Here is a 14,441-nt window from a genome sequence, read left to right on the forward strand (position 1 = left end):
GATTCGGTCTGAATGTGAAATCCTCCGAGCGCGAGAGCATCAACTGTCAGGACAGGTAATGAGAAGGTTAACAGCAGTGAGAGCTCCTGGGTTCATGAGCTTGGTCTCTTTTTGTACGTGTCTATTAAGTGTGTAGCAACGGTTCCCAAACCAGGGGTCGAGACCCCAAATGGGTCGCAAGACAGGCAGCCGCTTTCAGACATGACTCCTGAGTCCAGACTCTCTCAAAGGTTTGCTTTTCATATATTTTTATTTACGGCACATTGACACAGGCGTCGGCCTTTATCAACAAAAACTCTGAACGTCTTCTATGTGTGTTGCTCCGCTTATAATATCCTGAGATATTTGTTTTTCTTTTTGGGTCTTTCACACGTTAGAGAACATCGACCCCACGACTCGCTCACGGTGAATCCTGAGGAGGATCTCCTGCTGTCCGACAGTTTGCTCGGTGGGGGGGGGGGTTGGTCAGAGAAAGTCCGCAGGAAGTCCAGAGGTCCTCACGCTGAATGTCTGGAATATCAGTGCAGTATGAAAACTGTCAGAAGATTTAACAGCATTTAGAAAATAAAGTATTTGCACTATAACTGTTGTAAAAAGATAAAAGTTAGTATTTAACTTCTTCTCATGTTCTTGTTCCCACATGAAGGATCAGAAACAGAAAGAGCTGCAGAATCACAGGAATCACTGACACGTGCACGTGATCAACAACCTTGTTTGCTTTTAACGAGGGTCACAAATCTGCAGAGTCTTTGTTTCAGGGATCAGAGACGGAAAAGAAGAAGAGTTCAGGTCCTGACTGTCGGGAGCAACAGTGAACTCTAGTGGTGTGACTGCACCAAAAGAGGATTTTCAAAATGTTTCTGAAACTACTGCAGAGAAACGAGTGATCATCTGTGAAGTCAAGAGTTAGAGTCAAGTTAAACGCAGACGACTTTGTTTCACTGAAATGAAAATGTTTCCCTCATGTTTTATTCAAAGCGCAGGAACCTTTCTCTGGATGTCAGAGCATCTCGGTGGATTTGTTAAAAATAATAAATAAGACAAATTAAATCTTTTTCTTTCAGGAGAAATAAATATCACAGCGTGTGCCCCCCCCGAGCTTTGGCCAGAGGTAATAAGTTTCCTCTTATGACGACAGGGAAGCTGTGACAGTGAGAATCTCATAATAAACTCAAACAGCTAATTTAGAAAACAATGATAATAAAGGAAAAAAATTGGAGATGGGACTTTGTGCTATTCTCACAGCTCCGGACGACAAGACAATACGAGTAAAAGGAAAGAAAGGCGAGACTTCAATATCTCTTTTTTATTAATTCTGACGCACTGCGGTCAGATAGAAAAGTATGAGGGTTACACTTTTCAAGTTGCTTCCATGACTTGTGCAAACACTAGACGGTATCTGGGAGAAAAAAAAAAAACCTCTCAAGGAAAAACAATTTAAAAAAAGAAAGACATCAAAATGCAGAAGAAATGAATAAGTGCATTTAAACCTAGGTGTTGATTCTTTATGCAGTATTTATTGATTCCCAGCTTCATATAAACTGGATGTTGAGGCATAAACATAGTACATTTGAACAAAAATATAACCAATATTTACAATTATTGTATTAAAAATACAAAAACAACCGATACATGCTCCACCAATTGTCTTTTTAAAAGACATACAGGAGGAAGCAGTACGAGAAAGAATGAAGAACAGAAGGTCATCACCAGCTAAATGTACATTTCTCACTGACATCACACATCAAACAGAGTAGCAGTTCTACCCACTACACTTTATCTTTACGCTTGTACATTTTTGTGCAACTTTTTGTTTTTCGAAATAGGACTCGGCCCGCTAATATGCACATTATCTTCAGAGTTGAATGAAAGTGAATGATGCATGTCACCACTGTAATACAAACAAATTATTAACAATCTATCTGCAGCCATTACAAAAAAAAAAAAAAAAAATCATATATTACAATAACAAAAGGAACCCTCCCCTCCCCCGCCCCACCCCCGGAAATGATTCTCATGTATTCACCGAACACAGTGTAAAAAAAAAAACCCACTGCACTCATTCATCTTTTGTTTTCTCAGTCTGTAGTTTCCAGGACTGATCAATGTGATCAGTGCGAATCAGTGATAGAAGAAGAAAAAAGGAAATCTGATCGTTCTGATTGGCAAAAAAAAAAAATTCTTCATTTGTCAGCTTCCCCACAGGAGTCCAAAAAAAAAAAAAAAAAAAAAAAAAGTTCAGCCACTTCCTCTGGTGGCGAGATACGACGGGAGGCCGGACGATAAATATTCAGCTTCCTCTGACGTCTGTAACACAGGTGAGAGGGTTTTTTCTCCGACAGCAGATGACGAACAGATCGACCGTGATCTGACGGTGCCGTCCGAAGCCACGTAACAGAAAGAAAGATGTCTGACCTCATCTTGTACTGAGTCTTAAACGTCGAGGGAAGTTTCTTGAATAAGGCATTTTCACTCCACTATTGCTCGATTCAAGAGCCGCTCTTGAAACAAGGTGATTCGTGACGAGAACGAGCACGTAAAGAAATGTACGCAATCATGGCATCGTAAGGCGCTTTGGACATTCACCCAAAAAAGTTGACGGGGGAGAAAAGAAAGCCTAATCTCAATTCGTGGGTACTTTTATTTTGAAAGGAAATGCGTGTGTATCATAAGACTCTGTACAAGATTTGTTTGTAAAAGTTGAGCTACCCTCATAATTTACACGTCGGCAGCTGCTTGATGTTTACTACCCTGCTTGATCCCTTTCCGCCCCGAAAATAAAGAGGCAACTGCTCCGAGGTCAGTGAGCGCTCGCTGAGTTTCAACGCTGATTCACACATGATGAGAAATCCAGCGAGCGTCCGAACCTCACACAGGAAAACAGGGCGAATCTACAGGCGTCTGTCGTTTCCGCCGCTGCTGCTGCTGCTGCTTCTTCTTCATGATTTTACAGAAACCGAAGCGCTCCCTCAGGTTTCAGTGGGCGCTCTATGTGCTTATTTTGAAATATCACCGACAGGCGAGTGACAAGAGGCGCACGCTCTGGATGTAACAGCAAGGACGAGGAGGAAAGAGCGATATGACCGAGACGAGCTCCGAGGCGGGATGACGTGGTTGGATCATACCCTGGCGTCCAGGCCAAACGTCTGGGACCATCTGGGATTGTGCTGAAAGTGCTAAATCTGTAATAAATCCACTGTCTTTGTGTTTGTGTGTGTGTGTGTGTGTGTGTGTGTGTGTGTGTGTGTCGGTTCACTGTGCATGTTGAGCTTCCACTTGAACCAACACTTGATAAACGTCCACATGTGAAACACGAGTTAATACTGGATTTCCGAGTTCGAACAGTCAACGACAGACGGGTTGTTTTCAGTCCAGGCAGAGAAACGCTCGGCCCACCTGGTTTCTCTTTTTCCTGTTTCGGCCTCCAGAGTGCAACAAGTCAAACTAAATCAAGAGACGAGACGGAAGAGGAGAAATCTAGAGGGAAGTTAAGAAAATTAAGAGTCAAGTCAACCGTTGCTTCTCTCCGTCTTCAGTCTGGTTTGTTCTAGAAAATGAGAAAGTGCAGATGAAGCTCAACGCGTCATGATGAAGTTGTGTTAACAGGTTATTCTGTCACTGGGTGCGGTCGCTGCGGAGCCGGATCCCGTCTCTAACAGCGACAGGTTTGTGGTTCCGTGTGTGTTTGTGCGTCCAGGTCGACCTCCCCCGACGCCAGTTATGATTCTGTAGTCTGTTTCCAAAGTGCCAGGCATGAAGTCATCGTCTTTGACCTTCGCTCTCTCTCTCTCCATCTCCTCCTCCTCTTCTTCTTCTTCTTCACAGTATTTTTTTTTGCATGCAGGGTCTTTCAACCCCCCATGATGCTTTAAGGCAGGGGAGGGAGACGAGCAGAGGAGTCCACCGAGTGGAGGAGGCAGGCACGTATGTAACTGATGATGAAGTCTATTGGTCTGTCTCTGTTAATCCTGCCCACCCCGAACCAGGGGGACTTCAAGTTACTGCAAAAAGGACGTCCACTGTGGTCCCTCACACCGCGGACACCTGTTCGTCCTCTGTGGAGAGAAGACAGAGACGGTCAGAGGTTACACACCACAGATACGTCTTCCTTCATAAAGTTCAATAAGTAGTGAGCAGTTTACTCGAGCGAAAGTTCAAACAGTGAAGTTTTCTTTCAGGTCAAACACATGAATCTCGTGTAATTTGCTGTCAGACGTTTTCCCGAAGCGAGCGCTCACTCTTCAGATTGATTTCCTGCCTCCTCTTCACGTCGGCGCGCGATGAAAATCAACTTGGAGCGACTTGAAACTTGACAGAGACAAAAGACGCTTTGTCGATTTCATTCTGTCTTTTATAGACAAATGATTTATGAAGAGTTTTGACGAGTCCCCGCTGGTTTTACTCAATCAGATTTATTTTATTACTCTGACGTCCACCGCTCTGTCACTGGCCCGTCAGCGTCCCCATGTTCACTGGATTATTGACTAAAACAGATCATTCAGATAAACCTACAGGTTTTGTTTTACGGCTGAACATTTCTGTTTAAAATGTATAAATCCCCTGATGTGGTTTCTTGTCTTTTCTTCGGTTCATTAAAAACTCACAGCTGTGAACACAAGGAGGAGGAGCCAGTGAGGGACGAGGGTCGGAGGAGGAGGAGCCAGACTCACTCATCGGTGGATCAATAACAATCTGCTGATATTCAAACTTTTATCTGACAGAATAAACAATGCTTCAAGAAATTTGAATTTAAGTTCTACATATTTGTTTGTATAAAGTTTATGGTTCAACTGTAAAATATAGATTTTGGGTTTGAGAACGACATCTTGGGATAAATTATAAATATATTTGAGTATCATCATCAGCTTCAGTCAGAAGTAGAAGCTCGATAGCAACATTTAATTTCAATAAATATTCGTTAACTTTCTCACAGAATCAAAGTTCGGTTCTTAAATTAAAATCTTCACTGTGATGGTTTAACTGTTTTGAGTCGTATTTGATTATCGTCTTATAAACGTTTCATCTCTATGAACCACTGTTGATGAAAGAAGATGAGAAATAACCTCGAGATCATCAGGAGTCTGTCACGGTTAGAACTGTTGGGTCGACACGTCTGGACACGAGAAACTACAATATCACAGAACTGAGCCGGTGCAGGCGGGTCAGGTGCGTGTGGGTGCAGGAGAATGGAGGTGCACGTTCTCAGGCATTGAGTTAGACTGCGTGAGGTGAGAGGACCCTGTCGGCCCCGTGCCCGCTGATGGATGCTGCTCGGCACAGTGAGTGAGAGGTGAGAGGAAAGAGTGCGTGGGGTCTGATCCACCCAGGATGACTCATGCATGATGACAGTTAAAGGGGAGGGTCCCAGTGAACAAATGGTTCTGACATTCAACCGGCAGGAGATTGAGATTTGAAATGGGACTGGTCCTACTGGTGCGGTGCGAGCTGGTGTGAGGGAATGGTCAGTCTCAGTCCAAGTGTGTGTTCCTGTTCACATGCAGGTTCATTGGAATGGAGAGGGGGGTGGGGGGGGGAGGGGAGGGGCAACCTGATAAATTAGTTTTTACCTGCCTCGGGGGGAGGGGCCCTGCCTGTTAACCCCCGTACACACACTCTCATGGTCTGGGAGTCTCGGGTGTGTGTTGTGCCACTCGCTTTGGCTTCCTCAGAGCGACTAGTTTGGGAGACAAGGACTCACCCTCCTCTTCCTCATCGGGCTCTTGGTCCTCGGCTGGCGAGCAGGTGCGGTGGAGGCCGCCTGACCGCTGTTTTGCCCCCTGTTGGGCCTGGTGGGAGTCGGGGGACTGGGTGACCATGCGCGAGCGCTGCAGAGCCGTGGTGTAGTCGGGTGGCCGGCGGCCCGAGTGGATCGCTGTTGTCGTGGGGACAGACGGAGCCGGATGCTGTCCCTCCGCGAGGTCGGTGATGGTCAGGGCCGTGTAGCCAGGGGGGGTAGGGGGAGGCTCACGGTATCGGCCTTCTTTTCGTGCTGAGTGGACACAAAAGAGAAGACGATGAAGGCAGGTTTAAAACACAACACACTGAAGGTAGGGACCTGGAAACTCTGGGTCACAGGACACTCGAGGGTTTAACTTTTATCTGTCCTCCTGCACCCCCCCCCCCCAGAATGAGCGACTAAAGCAACTGGGCTGCTGCATGCAATCACTCACAAATGAGGCCTTTACCCCCAGCGGTGATGGGTGATGGAGACGGCCGGCCGAGCTGCTTGGCCTCCTCTGACCCGGTGGATGTGATGCTACTTGTTTCTGGGTCAGCATTGACGTCCTTCCCTCCTCTCCTCTTGATGGTGCCGGTGTCCCCCTCAGAGTCCTCTCCCCAGTACGCGGCGGAGGATGACGAGGAGCTGGCGGACGCCCAGCTCCCCCTGGCCTGCGCCGCCCACAGTGCTGCAGGTCCTCCCAAAAAGGCCTCTGGTCCGCCGGGGGGGAGCCCTACGATGCCACCTCCGCCTCCACCGAAGGCCAGAGTCTCCCAGCTACGTCCCTGCTGCATTGTTTGGATGTTGTCGTGGGAACCAGAGGAGCACGAAGTCCAGGAGCCGCGGCCGCTGTCTGCAGCGTCGAGTGAAACGCGGTCGCCCTGATCCTGAGTTAGCTCCTCTGAGCTGGGCGAGGAGAGCACCGTGGGGCAGCCGGCGTAAATCCCCCGACAGTCCTGCATCGATGAATATGACCTGTGAGAGGAAAAGACAAGAAACGTTAGACTTCACGTTAATTCACCTGAGAGAGAAACAGATATTTTCAAATTGAGTTCTAAGTGTCTCTACCCAAGGCTGTACTGGTCGGGTTCAGTGGTGGCTCTTCGTTCCAGCCGTGCTCCCACGATGTGAGACTCCCCGACTCCTCCGGAGTGACGGAGCCTCCTCTCCTCCTGGGCCATGTCGAAGGAGGAGTTACTGACGAGGCTGGAGCGAGACGAGATCTCACTGTGACCAGAGTCTGAGTAGGCGTCGCCCATCCTGTTGTAACCTGAAACAAAGAAAAGAAGAAATCTTTTAAACTTAAAACTAAATGTGAAAAATATTCCACCCAAGTCTCGAGGTCATATTTCAACAACCTCTTCTTTTTCTTCTGTTTATCCTTCTGAGTCTGAATTTACGAGGGAACGTCTAAAGGAAGAAGCTTTAAATGTAAAGATGTGAAGTTAACAGGAGTCGGAGGAAGCACCGACTGACCCGGATCAGATACAACGAGGTGACATAACTTCTAAGCAGCTGCTAACATACATAAATATATAATAATGTATTTTATATCAACAAAGTCTCACTGATTCGATGACTTTATTGTTAGAATGAATTCATTTGGTTTTAAGATTTCAACCACTCTGAAACTTAATTCATCAAGGCGACCACCAGGTGGCACTGGTTGCACATCATGGAAGAGAGAGGGAGTTTGAGGAGTGGTGTGAGAGAGGGGGGGAGGGAGGGGTAGTAGGATTATTGGCTTACTTACCCTTCTTGGGCGAGCTCTGGGGGGAGGTGGGAGGGGAGGAGAGCTGGGAGGAGGCGTTGGACACTGTGTCCTCTGGTTGCCTCCGGTGTCTGTCGCTCGCCTCCTCCGACAGTGACAGGATCTTCTTCAGAGATTGCGGAGAGCTGGTGCCTGCGGACATGAGCGAGAAGATGAGCAGAATTAGCATGCGGAACGATGCCATTTCCCCCCCGAGGCTGTCGGGATGCTAAACTGCTTTGTCTGGGATTTGTTTTCTCTATAAGCTTGTCGCCAGGCAGCCTCTAGGAGGCAGCACTGCCGTAAAGACCGAGGCTAAGAAAGGGCTGCCTCTGCTGTCGTCTGAAATAACAGGTTGTGGAGGAGAAAGAAAGAAAGGGGAAGATGGAAGGTTTAATTTATACAGGATTATTGAACCAAGGCTCTGTCTTTGCTGCGTTGTTCTGGTTTGACCTTGTGATTCAGGGAGCGGACTCCAGACTCTTGAATGAGAACATCAGCGTCCTGTCATCATCTACTCAGGCTGCGTGCACCTGACGCTGGTTCGTGGACTCCGTGTGTCTGACTTTGTCCGTTTTTAACGTCCTCATCATCAACTACAAGCAGAGTTTTCACAAACTGATCAAACCACGGTTCAGTTTTCCGCCTCTTTTGTTCTGACTACATTTTGGTCCCTTGTTTTTTGGATCGTGAGGCTCAGACTGAAGATCTGGAGCAAACACTGCAGATGTGAAAGTGACCGAAATGAGAAAACTTCTGTGCTCTCATGAAATAACTTGTCAAATACCATGAAATGTAATATTAGTGTACCTGAAGTACTGGTTGTACCCATTAAATCTTGATCTTACCGAAAGGTGGTAGATCTTTGACTGGCACTTTCTTTCGGGATGGGTAAAGTGCCACGGCAGGGACCTGGAGAGCCTGATTTCCTTTGGCCAACTGCCCCCTCTGTTGACTGGCAGCTCTGGACACGACCGGGGAGGTGTCTGGCCGTTTCCCACCGGCATTTTTGGGCACTGAGAGCGGTGAGAGAGAAAAGGATTTATTAGAGGACAGGAAGTTGGTGTGCAGTTTATGAGAGTGATGGACATTTGGTTCTGCTGCGTGGATGAAAACTGTGAGCAGCTAACAGCGAGTAAAGCTGGCATCAACCCTGTGAAACTGTCCTGGTGGTTTAGCCATTTTTATTCGCTGCCAATGAGTCTGTAAGTAAGTCTGAGTGTCTCGTTACTACAGCGGTTACACCCTGTCTGTCTCTGGGCTGTGAGTCCTGGGAACATGTGTGTCCCCCAAGTGGGATATTTATGTCCTCGTGTGCAAAACTCACGCGTACTGATGGAGGGTTCACACTGCAGCGAGAGCGTCTGCAGACTCTCCTCGTTCACCTCCAGGCTGAGGTTGGACAAGTACTGTTTGACCTTCCTGGCCATCTGGGCGTCCTCGTAAAGCTTTTTGGCGTTCAGGAAGGAGCTGCGACGCACCCGCTTCTTGTGCCCGCCCGTCTGAGTGACGTCCAGCACCGCCGCATTGGCACTGCCCTGGCTTAGAGAGCTGGTTGTACGTGAGGGCCACACAGACGCATATACACACACACACAGAGAGGGAACGTGGATTTATAGACAGGAAGAGACACACAAGAACACAGAAGAGCGCAGAGGATTAGATATTGCTTTCAGATTGTGAATGAACCTACAGGTGAGTATGATGTAGATATGCTACTGGGCTGCACGTAGGACATGGCATTTTAAAAAAGGACATGCAGAGGGGGGGGGGGCTTTAGGAGCTCCTCTCAACACCGAAACATTCCAGACATTCCAGGCAGCGTGGGGACGGAGGGGTGAGGAGGGAGGTGTGTTTAAAGCCAAACAGGGGGAGTAGAAAGGGGGGAGTTCTACAAGTGTAACACGGTCATAGTTTACATTTCTGTGGCTTGAGTCAGAGCTGGCTGTAGTAGTAGTAAAAGTCTTTTTTGGCTCATGACTCAGGTCAAACGGAACAAAGACAAAAGGCTTCAGTGTTCGTCAGTGACGCGTCAAGTTTACGCTCCTCAGCGGAAAGATATTTATCAAGGTTTGTTTTCATCTGGTGTTTTCAAAGTGGATTATTTATCATGACACACAGTTTCTGCACGGGAAGAAAACTTTCTCATAATCATGACCTCATTCATGTCATTACGTCCTCATTATCTCATAATTACAAGATACACATCTTATAAATTACAAGACAATTTTCTCATAATTACAAGAGGCTACATGATAATTATGGGAACGTTTCCATTTCTTTTTAGGTGAAGTTTCCCATCATATGCAGTGATTTCCCATTTGACCACAAGAATGTAAAGCACGACAAAAACACTTGATGTCCAGAATCTCTGGCTGTTCGGAGGTTTGACACACAGATAAAACCTCGACATTCTGAAAATACAGCTGCATGCATATTGTTAGGTAAAACAACATATATCAAAAGGTCACATTTGCTATGCAGGGCTACACAGATGCCTGTATCAGTAATATTCTATATTATATTCTAATGTGGGACAATTTCTGTGGTTTGTCAAATGCAAAATAGTCTAGTGCACAATAATGTTAGCAAAAGTGACCTTTTTTTAAATTCATGCCCTTTGGTTATGCTCAGGCAGTGTTAGCGGGAGGATTAAACTCAAACTGATTAGTGGAAACAAAGAAGAAAAAAGCAGCTCGCAAACTGGTAGAATAAAGGGGCCGTGGTGCAGGGGAGACCAGACTTACCCTAAACTTCTCCATTTCTTCTTCCTAGAGGGCGGGTGCCATGAACAGAGAAGCATGGGGGGCAAAGGGTGGATGAGTCGAGAGAGAAAGAGAGAGGGAGACAAAGCTTAGGACAGGAAAGACCACCAAGATCACCAAAGAGAAGCAATTTCACCCACATGAAAGTCAGCGGAGAGGGAATCAAATGGTAACACTCCACCAGGAAGAGACATCATTAGACAAAGACACACTTTCACGGGAGCACTGTGCACATCTTATGCCAACAATGTGTATGGGGGGGGGGGATTGGTTGCCAGAGGAAACAGTTGCCAGAGGGAACAGCTGCTTGGAAGAAAAGCGTGATGCAGAAATCTTAACTGAATCTATGTGAACCGGCTAACCCCAACAGAGCCTGGTTAGTCAGAGGTGTGCTGACTGCTTCTACGGGGGGGGGGGGGCGACTCATTATAACAATCTGAAATCCTTTGGTATTTCAAAGTTGTCTTCACCTCGTCCGAAACATGAGGGCCGGGTCCATGTTGACGGACGCCATGCGACCAACATGGCGGATTTCTTTGGCGATCATCCTCAGCTTCTCGAAGTTCACCAGGCCGTCCACTTTAGAGTCGTTACCTGAGATGAAGAGAAGAGGGATTACACACCTGACAGAACTGATCAGGAGCTCACAGCAACAATAATGAGGCCAATGCTGCGCTTCAGGAGGCAGAAATTGAAATAATTCAAGTGTCAGAACTTATTTCGCTGGTCGTTCAGAAAGCCTGAGACTTTTATTGTATTTATTTTAACACTGAAGCGATGAACCAACAAAGTGAACTCCACAATCTGATATTCAGGATTGTGATGGATGAACTACCTTCATGTAAGAAGGTGAGGTCCTTCTTGATGACGGGGAACAAGGGGATGATTGGCGGCTGGAGGTTTTGATTGTTGAGGACATTCCTGTACTTGGCCATGTTCCTGGAAGGATCAAAAAGGTCCTGCAGGTCCCCGAATAGCTTCTCATACTTGCTCGGTAGCTTCTCCCACGTTCCCCTCAGTCTGGAGACCGGAGCCAGGTTCAGACCACTGTGGAGAGAAGCACAGTTTCCATGAACTGACGTACGTGTCGATAAATATGATCATCAAAAGTCGATTAAACCAAAACAGAACTTGCTCGCAGATTAAATCCGTTACTCCCTCTCACCTGATGATGGCAAACATGGAGTTGAAGTTCTTGCACTCGCGGCAGTGCAGGGCGATCTTGATGAAGTGCTTGACGGTCTTCATGCGTTTGAGCTGGTTGGGCTCCCGCGTCACCTCCGTGGCCACCCAGAAGGTCTCGTGATTGATGGCCTCCTCGAAGCGCTTCAGGCTGAACGAGCCCGTCTTGGAGCGCAGCTTGAACAGGTCGTCGATGTACTCAGTGGGCTCGATGGCACAGAACAGTTCAAAAGCCCGCATCGAGAGCTGAGTGGCCACCTCCACCGTGCTGAGCTGCAACAGAGAGATCTGGCCTTCTCTAAGGAGGTCCTGGGCGTCCTCGTCTGAACATAACGTCTCCGTCTCCATGTTGCTCTTCAGGTAATATCTAACGGAGGAGGAAAACCATCAAGTTAACAACGGAGAGTTCACTGTTTCAAAAACAGATGGACATAAATCAAGAAAACAGCTTTTCCATGTTTCAGTTCACCTTGAGGTCCTGGGAAATACAATAACCAGTTCTGACATTTTATAGACTAAATGATTAATCGGGGTTAATCAATAATGGCAATTACTGTTAACTGCAGCACTTATTTATTTTTATTTGACCAATACTGAGGGAGGAGGGTCTCTGGAGGCTCGAAGCGAAACACCCTGCTTCATGTAGGAAAGAGAAGGAAAATCAAACCAAAGTCGTCGTTACCTGCCGCTGAGCTGGATCCTGTCGGCCAGTTTAGAAAGCTGGTCTGGTAATCGCCTCTGCTTGATGACGCCCTCTGGCGTGACGGACACCTCACACAGCGAATAAGCCTCCGCTGCTGCAGTCAGGGCAAACTCCCTGATAGCCTGGGCCACCACCTCCTTCGCCGTCGTGTCCTTCCCGATCATGATGTACCGAGACTGCTGGTCGGCCTTGAAGACTCGTAACACCTGGTCAGACATATCTGTGGACGACACACGATGGCAATGAGGATAAACGCTAATCGGAGGGAAAAGAAGACCCGTCACTTTTGTTTTGCCAAAGCCATTCATCCCAGCATTTTGATTGTGATGTCAACTGCAAACCACATTTCCCATCATTCATTAGTTTGATTGGAAACACACTCCAACAAATCATGTGGTCCCAAGTCTCCACGATTAAAATCACCTCCTGCGTGCCCACAGAAAGCTGACAGATCAGTCTGTGCAGTGCTGTTAGCGTGACGCAACATACACGCAGATTTATTGAGTTTCTGTTACATCTGCAAACTAAAGTACAGCAAATATATTAATGCCGTTTAGTTTGAGAGAGGCTGAGAGCGTTGACAAGGACTTGGCTGTAAGAGAAGCAGGATCACGGGGAGAGAAGAAGATACTCACTTAGTATAAGTGGAGCTGGAGGGACATAAACAACATGTGACGGACAGGAGTTAATAGAGATACAGTGAAAAGTAAAGAGGTTATAGTTAATGTGCTGCAGGGCTGAACGATGTGACTGCACATAAATACTGTGGGATGAAATACGTCAGCTTGACACACAAAGTTTTTTATATAAGTACAGACAATCAACTGTTTAACTGACTGGTTCGTTTCAAGAAAAGTACTGTGATAAAATATTACCATATATATATATTAATTTGATATTCCTGCCTAGTAATATCTGAAAAGCACCTTGAAACAGTACTTTATATGTTATATTATATATTCTTAATGTTTTCTGTGTTTCGCGCTCCACAATAATAAAATATAAATATAGAAGTGATTTCTGCTGTCAGTTGGAAACACACCTGGCTGGTTGTTGAAGTCGAGGATGCGGTGGTGCGACTGCAGCAGGTCGGGGTTTGACGACGACAGGTTTCCGCTGACGGGCAGAGCCGGTGGGATCTGTTTGGACTGTTTCATCCCCACGATGCTGTCGTCCTGCGATTGGCCCACGCAAACGTCACTATGGAAACAAGACAGAGAGGGAGGGGAGGCAGCAGTTCTGTCAGCAACAGGCAGAGGGCGATGTTTGTGTTGGTAAGGATCGAGGTGTGGACACTGGCTGCACAGAAAATATTCTTTTCACACCTAACGCTGGTTGACTGGTGTTATGACAGGAGCACATGTGGGTCAGTGAACAGAAACATCCATTTAAGATCTGTGCTCTGTGGTAGTTCAGTAGAAAAACAGACCGGAGGACTTAGAGATAGAAAAACTCAGCCTTGCTATAGATAATGAAATCAGTACCTCCTACAAATTTTAAATATACAACAATCATCTAGTATATTCTTTTATTTGTACGTCTGCTTCAAAATAGATGAATCAAGGTGGCGATCAGCAAAGCCACACAAAAAGTATGTCTCATTACTTGTATGGTTTAGGAGGCAGGATGCTGGTGAGCGTCTTGTCAAAGATCTTCTTCAGCTTGTTGCGTCCTCCCACCGAGTTGCTCTTCGCCTTCTTGCTGACCTTCTCCAGGCCCATCACCTGCTCCACGTCCACCGCCAGGTCGGGGATGGAGTAGCGGCTGGCCTTCTTGATGTCTCCGATCTTCGGCAGGTGTGGCGCCCCGTTCTTTCTGTCGTGTTCCTCCTCGCCGTCCAAGTCGTGGTCGTGTTCAGGCCTCGTTAGAAGATCTTTGAACACTGGGGAGGTCAGAGGGAAAAAACAGGTGAAGGGATGAGACGTATTGTTGGTGTTACTGCAGCTAACGACGACTCATGTTAACGAAAGATTATTTTAAATGTAATTACTTACCTAAGAGGTTTGTTTTCACAGTTATGGACAAGTGTGTGTTGTTCTTCAGAATCTCGTTGGCTTTGCTGAGCTGGACATTCTCAAAGTTCTGCCCATTGACCTCTAAGATCTGCAGAGAGAAGAGACCCATCAGATACAAGCTGCCCATCGCACATCACATCTTCTGAATGATGTTCAGAGAAACAGCCGAGTTAGACGATGGCGTCTGAACATGGTTATTTTTCATTTTCAGGTTGTTTTATTTGAATCAATGTCTTAAATTAATATATATTAATATTTATTGTTAAATTAAATGTGAGTATGAAGCCATAATGTTGTGTTGCAGATA

General features: G+C 46.5%; 1 protein-coding gene across 22 annotated transcripts in view; it reads right to left on the reverse strand.

Annotated features, from left to right (window-relative positions):
- Positions 1-1,291: 1,291 nt before the first annotated feature.
- The window catches only part of rapgef2b (Rap guanine nucleotide exchange factor 2b), a 93,924-nt gene continuing 80,774 nt past the window's right edge, over positions 1,292-14,441 (reverse strand). For 12 of the 22 annotated variants that reach the window (XM_069531263.1, XM_069531272.1, XM_069531271.1 and 9 more), the window contains 16 exons: positions 14,114-14,222; positions 13,725-14,001; positions 13,162-13,319; positions 12,755-12,769; positions 12,099-12,339; positions 11,400-11,783; positions 11,070-11,281; positions 10,705-10,828; positions 10,217-10,240; positions 8,797-9,020; positions 8,318-8,485; positions 7,473-7,622; positions 6,788-6,989; positions 6,171-6,694; positions 5,568-5,989; positions 1,292-4,055 (listed from right to left, as the gene is read on the reverse strand). In XM_069531263.1, coding sequence (XP_069387364.1) covers positions 5,616-5,989; positions 6,171-6,694; positions 6,788-6,989; positions 7,473-7,622; positions 8,318-8,485; positions 8,797-9,020; positions 10,217-10,240; positions 10,705-10,828; positions 11,070-11,281; positions 11,400-11,783; positions 12,099-12,339; positions 12,755-12,769; positions 13,162-13,319; positions 13,725-14,001; positions 14,114-14,222 — 3,186 coding nt within the window. In that variant the 3' untranslated portion in view covers positions 1,292-4,055; positions 5,568-5,615. The remainder of the gene's footprint in view (positions 4,056-5,567; positions 5,990-6,170; positions 6,695-6,787; positions 6,990-7,472; positions 7,623-8,317; positions 8,486-8,796; positions 9,021-10,216; positions 10,241-10,704; positions 10,829-11,069; positions 11,282-11,399; positions 11,784-12,098; positions 12,340-12,754; positions 12,770-13,161; positions 13,320-13,724; positions 14,002-14,113; positions 14,223-14,441) is intronic. The other 10 variants (XM_069531265.1, XM_069531261.1, XM_020103824.2 and 7 more) reach the window with 8 other exon arrangements.

Source organism: Paralichthys olivaceus, chromosome 9 (genome assembly GCF_024713975.1).
Source record: "Paralichthys olivaceus isolate ysfri-2021 chromosome 9, ASM2471397v2, whole genome shotgun sequence".
In the NCBI taxonomy this organism is placed as follows: Eukaryota; Metazoa; Chordata; class Actinopteri; order Pleuronectiformes; family Paralichthyidae; genus Paralichthys; species Paralichthys olivaceus.